Source organism: Halichoerus grypus, chromosome 3 (assembly GCF_964656455.1).
Source record: "Halichoerus grypus chromosome 3, mHalGry1.hap1.1, whole genome shotgun sequence".
NCBI classification, from domain to species: domain Eukaryota; kingdom Metazoa; phylum Chordata; class Mammalia; order Carnivora; family Phocidae; genus Halichoerus; species Halichoerus grypus.
The window spans coordinates 69,884,416-69,899,985 of NC_135714.1; the positions used below are offsets into that span (position 1 = coordinate 69,884,416).

General features: G+C 36.6%; 1 protein-coding gene across 8 annotated transcripts in view; it reads left to right on the top strand.

The window, feature by feature from the left end:
- The window catches only part of PTPN13 (protein tyrosine phosphatase non-receptor type 13), a 203,675-nt gene that overhangs the window by 183,062 nt on the left and 5,043 nt on the right, over positions 1 to 15,570 (top strand). For all 8 annotated transcript variants that reach the window (XM_036096776.2, XM_036096777.2, XM_078068905.1 and 5 more), the window contains 6 exons: positions 4,080 to 4,135; positions 6,210 to 6,319; positions 8,328 to 8,476; positions 10,388 to 10,478; positions 12,884 to 13,221; positions 15,008 to 15,223. In XM_036096776.2, coding sequence (XP_035952669.1) covers positions 4,080 to 4,135; positions 6,210 to 6,319; positions 8,328 to 8,476; positions 10,388 to 10,478; positions 12,884 to 13,221; positions 15,008 to 15,223 — 960 coding nt within the window. The remainder of the gene's footprint in view (positions 1 to 4,079; positions 4,136 to 6,209; positions 6,320 to 8,327; positions 8,477 to 10,387; positions 10,479 to 12,883; positions 13,222 to 15,007; positions 15,224 to 15,570) is intronic.

The window sequence follows — 15,570 nt, forward strand, 5'->3', positions numbered from 1 at the left end:
CCTCTCCTCCTCCCCACCACCCCCACTCATGCTCTCTCTCAAATAAAAGGTCTTTAATTAATTAATTAACTAATTAATTAAAGTTCATATCATATAAGTTGTTCTACCACCAAAGTACAGATAGATCCCGCAAACTTGCACCTTGAGAATTCAAGATGTTTAAGACCAAACATTTTGGGGCAGTCTATCCTTAAAATTAATAAATTGACACTTGAATATATGGGACTTCTGCTTCAGAAGAGATGTTAACTAAGAGTAAACAAAACAAAGAAAGTAAAAAAACAATTCAGGAAAGGAGGAAACAAAGTACTGAGATAAAAACATGAAGTTTCATTTGTATCAAACTCTAAATGTGTTAAAATCACTATGGAAATTATATTCATAAGCAGACAAATTCAAAAAAGACAAATATGACTAATCTTCATAGCTAAAATGAAGATTAAGCCAATATTCTGGAAAAGTTTTCTGTTTCATCTTATATTTCTAGACTATTGCCTATATTTGAGTAATTTTAAGTTTCTTACAACTTTCTAAAATATTCAATTTTTCGTAGGTGCATCTCTGGGATCACTATAAACGAATTGTAGATTATTTACTGAATTGGTTCTTAACATTGTATTCTACAACCCTGGAAGTTTTGTGGATTTTTTTTTTTAACTTTTATTATTGAAATATAGTTGAAATACAATGTTATATTAGTTTCAGTTATACAACATAGTGATTTATTTTATAACTGAAAGTTTGTACCTCTTAATCCCCTTTACCTATTTTGCCCATACTCCCCCCCACCCCCCACCCCATCCCCTCTGGCAACCACCAGTTTATTCTCTGTATTTATGAGTCTGTTTCTGTTGTTTGTTCATTTATTTTTTAGATTCCACATCTCAGTGAAGTCATATGGTATTTGTCTTTGTCTTATTTCATTTAGCATGATATCCTGTTGGTCTATCCATGTTGTCACAGATGGCAAGAACTCATTCTTTTTTATGACTGAGTAATATTCCATTGTGTATATATACTCCATCTTTTTTATTCATCTGTTGATGGACCCTTGGGTTGCTTCCATATCTTGGCTATTGAAAATATGCTGCAATAGGGGCACTGGCTGGCTCAGATGGTAGAGCATGCAACGCTTGATCTCAGGGTTGTGAGTTCAAGCCCTGTGTTGGGTGTAAAGATTACTAAAAAAAAAAAAAATGCTGCAATAAAATAGGGGTACTTCTTTTTCAGATTCATGTTTTCATTTTCTTTATGTAAATGCCCAGTAGTGGATTACTGGATTATATGTACAACCCTGAAAGTCTCAGGGTTTTAACCCTATGGGCCAAAAGTTAAGCTACTAATCATGGTATTATAAAGAGTGTAGTATACTGCATAGTCATTTGTCACTCTACTGTAATTTGTCACTCTACACTTGACTACCTCTTAATGAAATACTTAAGGCCAGTGTCTGAGTCTTACTTATGAATGCCAGTCATATACATAGTGTAAATCATCATCTAATCTTTCAACTCTGTTCATTTAGCTATTACTGAACTTGTTTGACTCTAGTTAAGCTGGAAATAACAGACTAAGAAGGTATGTCAGGGTTTTTGTCCTAAATTTGCTTATATAGTCTAGTAGTCAATTTGGGAGTTTTACACATGTAAATAAGTAAGTATAATTTTTAAAATTATAGTAAAAACATGTCTTGATAAATGTTTATATGGAATTCAGAGAGTGTCTTAAAGAACTAGGGAATAATAGGGACCATACAGGAGTAGATGTATATGTTATTAAAGCTTCCTAGAGAATTAGCCTTTTAAAGGTGTTTGATAGGTGAGAGGCTATGGGAAAGAGCATTCCATACTGAGGAGTTGCTTAGCAAAGATATGAAGGTTTGGATCAGCCTGGGACTTTCATGGCAGTAAATCATTGCAGGTAGGGTGTCACGTGGTGTCTTAAAAGCTAGGCTGAAGAGATAGGCAGGGGTAAGTTCAGCAAGCGACTTAGATGCTGTGCCAAGAGGTTTGATCTTTCTACATCTCGGGGCAGGCAACTTTGCTGGGAGAGGTAGAAACACATGAGGTCAGAAGAGCTAGGGTGAAAAGAAGAAAGGCGTGTCCTGCAAAGACATGGCATCATTTTGCTGAAATACATCTGTGTGATTCCTATGTTATTTCTAATTCTGGTTATTCTTAAAAAGTTTTTAAATTTGTAGTTAAACTTTAAATTTGTAGTACAAAACTTTCAGTGGCTTTCCATCACTTATAAGATAATGATGCTTGACTCTGGGATCCTGGCTTTTTGGGAGCTCAACCAATGTAGTCACACAGCCCTGTGCTTATAAGAGGTCCTCTCTTATTTGTAAAATAATGCTGTGTCATCACCATCTTGAAATTCTTAGTAATTTTTTAACAAGAGATCCCATATTTTCATTTGACACTGGGCACTACAAATGATATAGTTGGTCTTGGATCCAGGAGATATTTCTATTTTTCAAGTTGCTGGATCTGGATTCTTTGAGCAGTAGGATAACAAACTAACCTTCAGATGGGCTGGCCATGATAAAAGCCTTAAATCTTTTCACTGAGGCAGTACTAGAGCTACCTCGTGTTCCAAAGAGCCTACAATCCAGAATGAGAAGAGACACTGAAAGCCCATCTCCTTAACCCAATCCTCCCTCCTGCACAGGTAAACTTTGCAAAAATAGTGGGAAATTGTTATCACTGTCATTGGTATCGTACAGTGTAATGGGGAGGACAAGAGAATGATCAAGTAAACACCCAAATAAACAAGCAATTACAAGTTGTGATAAGGTCTATGAAGTTTAAAAAGAAAAAAAGTGCTACAAAAGAGAATAACCAAGGAGACCTACTTCAGACTGTGTGGTTAGGGAACATCCTTAGAAGGAAAGGACACATTGAATAAAGAAAAAGTACCTTCCATAGGAAGAGCTTTGTGGTGAAAAGAGGTGAGCGATTTTGAAGAGCTAAAAGAAAGACCGTGGATTTGAAGCCACAGGTAAGTAGAGAATAAAACCAGATGGATTGTAGAGGTAGACAGAAGCCAGGTAATTCGGGGTCTTGAAAGGAATTTCCCATTTGTTAAGATAATTTGTCCTAATAAAGATTGAAATGTAAGATTTATTAACCATGTTAGAATGAAACTTGGCATCTTCTAATTGTAGCAAACTGCTCCTGCAGTATTTGGGTCTCTGAGACACCATCTCCCATTACAGTATGAGCTGATTGATCTATGTTCTCCATGGAGAGACTCCTCATTTTAATAATAAAAGGGAGGGGCGCCTGGGTGGCTCAGTCGTTAAGCGTCTGCCTTCAGCTCAGGTCATGATCCCGGGGTCCTGGGATCGAGCCCCGCATCAGGCTCCCTGCTCTGCGGGGAGCCTGCTTCTCTCTCTCCCACTCCCCCTGCTTGTGCTCTCTCGCTGTGTCTCTCTCTGTCGAAAAAATAAATAAAATCTTTAAAAATAATAACAATAATAATAAAAGGGAAAGATAATTTAACACATTGAAAATTACTAGGATATTTCTGGAGAGCCCATTTTCAGATTTTAAAGTTGAAGTATTGTAGGGTGCCTGGGTCATGATCTCCAGGTCCTGGGATCGAAATCTGCATTGGGCTCCCTGATTATCAGGGAGTCTGATTCTCTCTTTCTTTCTCTCTCTCTCTCTCTCCTCCCTCTTCCCCTCGCCACCGTTCATTCTCTCTCTCTCAAATAAATAAAATATTGAAGTAGTGCAAAAGCATAAACCAAATATGCATATCTAAATAATCATAGTTTAGCTTTTCATCTTGCTTTTTCCTTACCTCTATACTATTAATATCCCTTACATAAGAAATGAAAAGCCAAGATAAGTGTGAAGGTGAATAAGTGGAACCAGCAAAACCTCTTGGGTCACTGAAGATGCCTTAGCCACAGTTTGACATTAATTGAATGTCATATGTGTCTTTGTTACAGGAGGATGGACATAACAGTAAATATAGGAAATAATTAACAGGAAAAAAATGGAACATTCCAAGATTGATTTTTTTTTTTAACAGTGGGCTAATGTGATTTTTATTTCTCTTTATTTTAGTCTGTCAAAATGAATGGCTGTGAAGAATATTGTGAAGAAAAAGTAAAAAGTGAAAGGTAAGAAAATAATCTTTTAAAGTATAACAGTCCCATTCCTTTTTAGAAGTGCTCTGAAGATTTTCATTTAGATGTTGCTTTTGAAATTAATTTATTCTTTTCCAATAAAAGGAGAATATTTGACTAAATTATGGACCTATGGTTGAATATTAAGGGAGGTTTTAGTGACGTGTGACAATGTGTTTGTTAAACGAAGTATATCCTTGACCACGGGAAAAATGAAAGAAAGGTCTAAAAGGGAATGTGCCAACAATGATTATAGTGATTATCTCCTAGTAGGGTTAAAATAAAACCAAAGAAGATAAGAAACATTTTAAAACCCCACAGTTTTGTTTCTTTTTGAAAACAGTTTCTAATACAAAATAGGATTTTTCCTGATACATTGTTTCATGTTTTAAAAAGTTATATATATAAGTTGGCCAACAAAGTGATTGTACATAAATAAATTTTGCTCCATATCAGATGATAACCTAACAATCAAAGAGAGCTACTTGCATTTTCCTAGAAAAGCAAACTGACAGTGAATTTTGCACTAGATAAAATTAGACAAGGGGGTACATATTATTAATGTAGAAATGCATACAATTTAAATTTAAAAGATTAGCAGATATCTGGGCCAGCTGCCATGAATTGTAAAGATACAGGCTCTACTCTGTTAGGCAGGGGAAGGGGAGGAAGGAGGAAGGGTAGATTAGTATATGTAATTTATTTGGGTGGCAGTTAGAAACACTATTAACATATAAATTTTATCTGCATGTTACTAATTCTTGGATACGCTTTTTAATTTTAAGATCTCTGAAATCATATACAATCATTGATATTATTTCTTTCTTAATGTGAACAAAACAATAGTGTATCTTACAATGATGGGTATCATAGATTCAAAGAACTGTAGCACATAACCTTCAATCTAGTAATTTTATTTCTAAGAATTGCTCCCACTACCACATGTGTGCAAAGACATTTCTACAAAAATTTAATTGCAACATCATTTATATTTCTAAAAAAACATAATATACACAGAATAAATTAGGGTATACTCACACAAGCACCCATGAAATACTAATGCAGCTAATCAAAAGAATGAGAAGGAAGGGAATGCCTGATGGAAGGATCTCCAAACTATATCCTTGCAGACAAAATATACTTACTAGATGACAAAAGCAACTTCATAGGTGCAGAGCTTGCAAATTAAATATTAATTGTAACCCACAATTAGCTGGCGTAGAGGAAAACATCCACCATAAAAGCAGCATAATTGCTGCCCTGTTATTGATGTTTCTGAATATCAGAAAATGAAAAAATGTGTTCAGCCTTTACATTATCCTTTTTCACCTCATTACTAAACATTTCTCCGCCTAGATTCTCTTCCCTAGCCATCCACCTTACCAGGGAGATGGCATCTACTGTGTACCCTAGAATAATGAGAACTTGTACTGTGCTTTAGTACATTAAGTGAGTGCCCTGATACAGAAGTGTCTTTCTAGCCCCCAGCTGTAGCAAAAAATAGATGTCCATCAATAGAGACTTCTATAAATAATTAAGATACATCCATATAGTACAATATTAGGTAACTATTAAAAAAACAAGAGAGGGTCACCTGGGTAGCTCAGTCAGTTAAGCATCCAACTCTTAATCTCAGCACAGGGCTTGATCTTAGGGTCATAAATTTAAGCCCCACGTTGGGCTCCACGCTGGGCATTGAGCCTACTTAAAATAAAATAAAAAAAAAACAAGAGTTATACTCACACAATTATAATGGGTTATCCATGTTGAAGGGCAGAAACAAACCACCACTTTCTCTATCCCCAAGGGGACTCCTTCAATCTAAGGTTCAAAGACAGGATTTGTTTGAGGATAAATTTTAGACTGTACTAAACAATTCTGTACTTCAGTTTAATTTCCATCTACCAGTGAGTTTTAGGAATTGTGGACCTGGATTTTTTTAATCAGATGTTCTATTTTTAAATATCATGATAACTGTAGAGGAAACAAGGGTTCAAGGACATAGTATTTAAATTTATTTCAGGGACAAAACTGAAGAAAATATTACCACTGTGTTTTGTTGTCATAGCTTGATTCAAAAGTCACAAGAAAGGAAGCCTGATGATGATGATGATGAGATAACATGGGGAAGTGATGAATTGCCAATAGAAACAACAAACCATGAAGATTCTGATAAAGGCAAGAATTTTATGAGCAATTCTTTTGTCAAAAATAATAGATTAAAAAAATAAGCGTTTGAAAATTACAGTTTTCAGACTATATGGATGTGTTATTTCACTGTATGTGTACATTATTTGGTTCCATACATAAGGTAAAATCACAAGACAAACAGCAGTTATATAACTAGATATTTGCACAGGTGTAGGCTAAAATTCTCAGTGGCTTAAAGTAAAACACACAAATAAATGTGTAAATACTTTAATTAGAAACACAAAATCAGGGGCTCCTGGGTGGCTCAGATGGTTAAGCGTCTGCCTTTGGCTCAGGTCATGATCCCAGGGTCCTGGGATCGAGCCCCACATCTGGCTCCCTGCTCAGCAGGAAGCCTGCTTCTCCCTCTCCCACTCCCCCTGCTTGTGTTCCCTCCCTCACTGTGTCTCTCTCTGTCAAATAAATAAATAAAATCTTTAAAAAAAAAAAAAGGAAATACAAAGTCACAATTTTGTCAAACTGGAAAGAGTCGAGGAATGCATTTTATTTATAATAAAATAGGTAGAATAGCTCAAAGATAGGAAATTATTACCCTTGCATCTCAACCTCATTTTTTAAAAACAGGAGTTAATTGCTCTGTCCTATTAACTACTTCTTTCATTTTATAACTGAGCCAGTGGAGAAATGAGGCTCCATCCAGTGTATCATTTCTCTTTTTTTTTTTTTTATAAAGGCAGTGTTATACTAATGCAATGAAAGACATGGTTTTGTAATCTGAAGTCTTATTAGTTAAAGGAAATTAAAGAAGTTGAATTAAGACTTTTTTGATTTAGGTAAATTGTTGGTGTCAGTGATAGTGCTCTTGTCAAATCCTGTAGCCCATGCTCATCTCCAGCCTTTGAGATCCTGTTGCCTTTACACTAAGCTCTGTAAAAGTTTAATTCTGTATTTACAAATAGCCTTCACCCCACCGGATATTCAGCTCCTTGAAGTATCTTGTACAGCTTTGTATACCCCAGAGCCTAGCGTTATTGTTGCCTACATAGCAGCTGCGTCATCAGAAAGCTTTAATCAACTGATGTACAGCCTTGCCGCTACACAAGACTATAGCAAGAACTCTCTCCTACTTTTTTCCAGGATAATAGTTGCCTTCTGGTATAAGCAGTTTCCATAGAGCAAGTACTAAATTAGATACATATCTCTTCTAAGACACTGATATCACTTGTTTGATAAGCTCCTAGAGACCCCAAGTTTTCATTTGTATTGAGAAAACTTTCAAATGCCCAAGATACTGGCACTGATTATTGAGCGGGGGTAGAGAAAGGAGGCATTGGTGTTTCTAGTGCAATGTCCCATTGTTAAGGAATTTCTGAAGCATCTCCCTTCATCTTTTCCCCAATGTGCTTGGAAGCTAATTTAAATGCAAAGCATTAATGGGACTACATACATTTTCATCAAGAAAATAATGTCATTTGAGTTAAGAGAAGCAAAAAAAAAAAAAAAATTTAAACTCTTCTAGAAATTGTAAATACATGAGAGCCAAGAGCCTTAAGAATTTCTAACAGTCAGTGAGGTGTTTCCTTAAAAGTTGGGTACAAGGGCCTTGCTATGGCCAAGATTTTATGTTGATTGTAGGTATCTGCCTACCTGTTCTCCTGCCGTATTAATTCTAAAGACTCTTGCTTTTGTAAAAAAAAAAAAAAAAAAAAAAAAAAAGATGAGATGAGAATAGGCTCAAATCAGTTCCCTTATTGGCTAAGTCAGTTTTGGGGGAAATTTTTTTTAAAAAATCAACTGCTGTCAGTGCGCCTGGGTGGCTCAGTAGGTTAAGTGTCTGCCTTCAGTTCAGGTCATGATCTCAGAGTCCTGGGATTGAGCCCCATATGGGGCTCCCTGCTCAGCAGGGAGCCTGCTTCTCGCTCTCCCTCTGCCCCTCCCCTACCCCTACCTCTACCCTACCCTTGTGTTTTCTCTCTAAATAAATAAATAAATAAAATCTTTTTTTAAAAAAAATCAACTTCTGTCTTCTTGTTAGATCATCCCTTTCTGACAAATGAGGAGCTTGCTGCACTCCCCATCATCAAAGTGCTTCCCTCTGGTAAATACGCTGGCACCAAGTTGAAATCAGTCATTCGAACATTGCGAGGTTTATTAGATCAAGGAGTTCCTTCTAAGGAGCTGGAGGTAAGTGGCTTCTGCCAATGATTCCTTCCCAGACAAAGTTTTATGCAAAGCTAGGAGAAATTTTGAAAATTGTCCATTACTTTATAACTTTACTTCCAGCTAAAAACACCATCTTGTCCTAGCCAGCAAGAAATTAATTTTTCCAATTAGGATCCTAGTAGTATTGATTTAAAGAGATCTCTTTAGCCACGTTGGAGCTTGACAAATCTCCCCAAAGATTACCTTCCCTGCCTCACAGTAGAGATAGAGAGGCTTTTTTTTTTTTTTAAGTCAAGTGTTAATTCCAACTATCCACTAAACTTTATAATTAATACACTGTAGATATGGTTCATTAGCAACAGTTTCTAATTTAATACAGCTCCAGAAATATGCCCCTTGGTTCAATGCAGCAATGGTTCAGAACCCTTGTTCATGTGGTCTTGCTGGCAACGTCCATATTTACCACTAGGCAAAAGAGGAATGTAGTACCATTGTGGTTTTGGGGTTTACCTTGTTCATCTCCCTCAAACCATATGCTTTCTTTGCCCACTTCCTGAGCTTTTCATAGCCACTGAAGTGAAAGGAGCTAACTTCTCTTGAGAGCTTCTGAAATGTGCTAGATGCTTTGTATTTAATACTCAAAATAATGTAAATCACATTAATAGTTTGGAAACAAGTTCACAATAGTTGAGGTATACTCTTCCTCTCCATTTTACAGCAATGATTTCTTCTTTAAGGCTTAAGTTTAAATGTCACCATTCCAAAGACCTGCCATAACAACCCTTTATAAAGTAGATCTTTGGGGTGCCTGGGTGGCTCAGTCGTTGGGCGTCTGCCTTCAGCTCAGGTCATGATCCCAGGGTCCTGGGATTGAGCCCCGCATCGGGCTCCCTGCTCCACGGGAAGCCTGCTTCTCCCTCTCCCACTCCCCCTGCTTGCGTTCCCTCTCTCGCTGTGTCTCTCTCTCTCAAATAAATAAATAAAATCTTTAAAATAAAAAAGTAGATCTTTATTATTCTCTAACATAACAGCTTGTTAATTTCTTCAAAGCATATATCACAGTATTTGTTTACGTCTTTACTGCCTCTTTCTCCCAATAGTCTGTAATCTTGAGGAGAACCAGAATCATATCTTCTTCCTCAACATTGTATTCCCAGCACTTATTACAGTGTCCTGCATCTAGTAGGCATTTTCAATATACATTTGCATGGATGGATGAATAAAGAGATAAATGTGTGGATTAATGAGTGAATGAAAAGTGAGAGTCGACTTTAAAACCTAGGGCTATCTAACCACAACTCTACCACATGGGTTATTCTATGACCCCACAGATAATATTTTCAAGAAATTCTGCTCCAGCTCATTACTTTATTTTTTTTTTTTTAAAGATTTTTTTTTTATTTACTTATTTGAGAGAGAGAGAATGAGAGACAGAGAGCATGAGAGGGAGGAGGGTCAGAGGGAGAAGCAGACTCCCTGCCGAGCAGGGAGCCCGATGCGGGACTCGATCCCGGGACTCCAGGATCATGACCTGAGCCGAAGGCAGTTGCTTAACCAACTGAGCCACCCAGGCGCCCCCAGCTCATTACTTTAAGCCAAAGTTGCTTTTATATGTTGTTTTCTTTTCCTAAAATATGATTATAGACCTCTTTAAACTGAAATTTAAAATTAAGGTACAAAGTACAGCCTCGCAAATTTAGTTGACTACGTGTTAAAGGTATTTGCAGCAATATATTTCATCAACTGGTATATCAGATTAGTACTGGGATTTTAGACTTGCTTATCTTGACAGGACATACCTATTTCTTAACACTCAAAGTCTGCCCTGATCAGTAACCAATTTTACACCCTGTGTATTTAAAGCATTTGCAGTTATTGCTGAATTACTGCTTATCTCAACAAATTTAACTTTATTTCCATTTTTTCTTGCAGAATCTTCAAGAATTAAAACCTTTGGATCAGTGTCTAATTGGACAAACTAAGGAAAACAGAAGAAAGAACCGATATAAAAATATACTTCCCTGTAAGTTTAATCTGACTTCAAATCAAATATATGTCTAAAAAATTTGAACTGATTTAAAACTTTTATGCTAGTTTACCCTATCTCTCACACAAGTGTACACACACACACACACAAACACATATTTAGAGATTTACATCAGTAACAAATCTAGATATACAACGTGAATTCCTTTTTAAATTATCTATGTATTCTGCAAATCAATCAGAAGAATCTTAACTATTTATTCAGACATTCATGAATTTTTGCAGCATAGTATTAGAAATTAATCAGTGATGCCAAATCAGTAGTTTTATTCTTTTTAAAGATTTATTTATTTATTTGAGAGAGAAAGAGAGCATGCACATGCATGAGGGGAGGGAAGGGACAGAGGGAGAGGGAGAGTGCGGAGCCCGAGCTCCAGCTCACGACCCTGAGATCATGACCTGAGCCAAAATCAAGAGTCCAGTGCTGAACCAACTGAGCCACCCAGGCATTCCAAATCAGTAATTTTAAGGTCTTCTTAAAAATATGAATCAGCTTCTACGGGAGAGGGTGCCTGGTTGGCTAGACCAGTTGGTAGACCATGTGACTCTTGATCTCAGGGTCATGAGTTCAAGCCCTACATTGGGTGTGGAGCCTACTTTAAAAAAAATAAAATTAAATAAATAAAAGTATGAATTCGCTTCTGGATGAGCAGTTTCTTAGTTCATGTGTCACACCAACATCTATTTATTCCACTCATTTTAACTTTAGAGAAATCTACGATACATTATACGTGCATGTGGCTGCGGTGGTGTCAACAGTGGTACTACCAGGTTGCTTATAGTTTGAATTGTTTCAGCTACTAGGAGGAAAAAAGGGAATTCTTTTTACCCACATTTTACTAATTTCACCAACATGTGACTTTTTCTTAATATATATGGATATAGTCAAAATATTAATGTCTAGCAACTTCTTTTTTTTTCTTTAGCAACTTCTTATAGTAATCATCAGCCATATTTATATATATTAGCACATTGGATTCCACTGTGTATGATACAATGATCCTATCTTTGCCAGAAGTCATAAATTCAAAGATCTATAATAGAACCAATAGTGACAAATGATGCAATAAATAACAGTACGACTGAATTTTTTCAACCAAGTTGGAAGACACAAAATTTATTTTGGAAAACTTCCTGTGAAAAGTGAATCTTAGCATTTTAAAAATGAAATTGATAATGGTTCAGCGTAAAGTAGGTAGGAATTATTTCAGCTCCCCCTCCCGCCGAAAATGGCCAGACTAGTATCTCAAAGTCAAATGGGATAAGCCATAAATCCAGAACTCCTGAGTGGATTTGTTTCCATGGACTAAGAGATAGAAGTCAAGTAATTGAAGGGCAATTGATGGAGGATTTTGAAACCTATTACTGAATTCATAATTTGATAATCATAGAAATTACCAGTTAAATTCATAAATGTTTTAAATAGAAATGACTTTTTGGAGCGCCCAGGTGGCTCAGTCATTAAGCGTCTGCCTTCGGCTCAGGTCATGATCCCAGGGTCCTGGGATCGAGCCCCGCATCGGGCTCCCTGCTCAGCGGGAAGCCTGCTTCTCCTTCTCCCACTCCCCCTGCTTGTGTTCCCTCTCTCACTGTGTCTCTCTCTGTCAAATAAATAAATAAAATCTAAAAAAATAAATAAATTTAAAAAATGCTTTTTTAAAAATAAAAATAAATAAATAGAAATGACTTTTGATATATAACTACTTACAAATTAATTCTCTTAGATAAGATGATTTACATATACTTTTCACTGGTTTGAAAATTTTATTTTGACTATGAAATTACAATCAGACAGAGACAGGGGCCTATATGCCTGGAGAATAAAGCAAGCTACCTTTTTATTTATTGTGTTCATTATTTTGGCTGCTGATTTATAAGAATATAATTTAATTAGATGAGCAAGAGGTAATTATGCCTATTATATTTGTAATAGGTACTTTAATAGTTTCATTATAACACTAATTTTTATTTTATGAAATAATCTATCAGCATTGTCATTCATTAAATTCATCATTACTGTCATTAAAATAAGGATGGGTAAGAAGTAGCAAAGTTATGTTTGTTTCTCTAGTAACTTATTAAGAAGTTCTAAAAGTATTGATTGATTTATTAATTTTAATTTTTCAACCAAATCTGTGTAAATAATATCAAATTGTCAGAAACTCAGAGTTGACATCTTAGATATACTTGTAACAAGAGCAAAATGAGTAAATATAAAATGATTTGACTGTAATTTGAAAATATGCCTTTATTAAAAAGTATTTGTGATTTCTTTTATGGTTCTGAGGAACTTCTCATAATCTTTGACTCCCCCTGTTTATAAGGCTCTTGTTTAAAAATGCATCATATAGATGGCTCTGTTTTGTGGTGGGAAATTCACAGATGATGCTACAAGAGTGCCTCTTGGAGATCAAGGTGGCTATATCAATGCCAGCTTCATTAAGATACCTGTGGGAAAAGAAGAGTTCATTTACATTGCCTGCCAAGGACCTCTCCCTACAACTGTTGGAGATTTCTGGCAGATGATTTGGGAACAAAAATCCACAGTGATAGCCATGATGACCCAAGAAGTAGAAGGGGAAAAAATCAAATGCCAGCGCTATTGGCCTAATGTCCTAGGCCAAACAACAATGGTCAGTGACAGGCTTCGGCTGGCTCTCGTGAGAATGCAGCAGCTGAAGGGCTTCGTAGTAAGGGCAATGGCCCTAGAAGAGATTCAGGTAAGTGAGTTAAATCTTTCCATCTCCTAAGGCTTATCTCCTAGTTGGAATGCAGGCCTGGGCACTTTCCACGATAGCATCCGTGTATTTCTAGATAAAAGCCAGCAACTTCGGGCTTCCCATTTCAGTGGAACTGAGGTCACCCATTACTTTTTATCTAATAGAAACTTAAATGTGACCTTCTAAACTGCCAGTTTCCTCTAGTATGTACCGTATTAGGATGAAAATGAGAATACAGGCCTTTAAGGTGACCATTCATCATCCTTTGCTCAGTGATAGAACAGAATGGCTCAGAAGCTATATGCTAGAAATGTACTTCTTTTTCTAAGGTCAAACCTCTAAGAAGAGTGAATAAAACAATTTTTTAAAAATCTCTAAGTAGCAAATATTCCCCCATAAACACAACATATTTGGTAATACATGGGCACTTGTAGCATAAATGTTTGTTGTTTGGGTAATTCCTTCTGCAGCCACCTAATCACTGAATCAGTTTAGCTTGAATTAGATAAGTGGATATACCTTAAGTAAAACTGCTACTTTTCCTCACCTTCACACCCCCTCAGTTTCACCCTCCTCCCCCACCCCACCTGCTTAAGTGTAAGTATGGTTGACCCTTAAACAATACAGGGGTTAGGGGCACTGACTCCCATGCAGTCCAAAATCCACATATAACTTTTGACTCTCCAAAAACTTAACTACTTAATAGCCTACTGTTGACCAGAAGTCTTACCGATATCATAAATAATTAACACATATTTTATATATTATATGTATTATAGACTGATTCTTACAAGAAAGTAAGCTAGAGAAAAGAAAATGTTAATTAAGAAAATCATAAGGAAAAGAAAACATTTACACTACTGTACTATAAAAACTCCGTGTATAAGTGGACGTGTACAGTTCAAACCCATGTTGTTCGACGGTCAACTGTAATGGGTTTCCTGTTGGACTTTGACTTGATTCTATTGGTCGAATGTAAATGTAGCCAAAGATTTCCTTCATAGTTTTTGATGTGATTTTATAAAGAATTAAAGATTATACCTTATTCATTCACACCAGCCTACCCATTACTTATGCTAACACAGTTGTTCAATATTCCTTAAATGATTCGTTTAATTAATACATGGTTTGTTTGTAGAGCTCGGGCCCTGTTATGGAATCTAGGGATTCAGCAGTTAGCAAGGCAGACAAAAAGAAATCCCTGACCTCATGGAGTTTAGTTGTTAATGAGGAAATACCAGTGCTGATGGTGCTGTGGAAAAAACCCTAAAGGAGTTGATTGAGCCACGGGGATGAGGGGGCCGGAAGGGATTTCAGTCAGAAAGAGCAAGTGCAAAGGCCCTGGCTTGAACTGTGCCTCATGTTTTTAAAGAACCACAGAGAGGTCCCTGGGGCTGGAGCAAAGCGGCCACGAGGAGGAGGTCAAGTCTGAGAAGTAGCTGGGTCAAATTATGCAGGGCTTGTAAGGCATTGCAATGACTTCGGCTTTTATCTAGAGTGAGTCTGAAGTGGAGTCATTTAGAAAAGGTTGTTATTCATATCAATGTAATCTGCTTTTAGGGTTTCAAAAAGTAAGTTTTTACCAGTGTTTAAAATGTAGATTTAGCAACCTCCTTGATAAAGACCCTCCATGTGTTCTTTGATGGAGTCTTTTTGTCTCTTGCACCTGTCCTTTGATTTGATCCAATGGGCAAGTGAAAGTTTGAAAGGACAGTATATTATTAAAAACTAAAACATATGTGTGAAAATATAGTATTTATCTATTTCTTCTATTGTACAATTTCAGACAGGAGAGATACGACATATTTCTCATCTGAATTTCACTGCCTGGCCAGACCACGATACACCTTCTCAGCCAGACGACTTGCTCACTTTTATCTCTTACATGAGACACATTCATAGATCCGGCCCAATCATCACCCACTGCAGCGCTGGCATTGGACGTTCAGGGACCCTGATATGTATAGATGTGGTCTTAGGATTAATCAGTCAAGATCTTGAAGTGAGTACAAGATATAGGCTGAACTAGCATTTGATCAGAATTAACAGTGGAATCTAACTTTTAATAGTGTCTTATGATCTTGGAATTTTTTTATTTAGCAGGGGTTTTGTTGGGGGGGGCACTTAAAATTTTTTTAAGTAATCTCTGTACCCAGTGTGGGGCTCAAACTCATAAACCCAAGATCAAAAGTCACATACTCCACCAACTGAGGCAGCCAGACACCCCTATTTAGTAGCTTTTATGAATGCCTTAATTTTCTAACTATATCAGATTGTATTTCAGGGGCACCTGGGTGGCTCAGTCAGTTCAGTGTTTGCCTTTGGCTCAGGTCGTGATTCCCGGGTCCT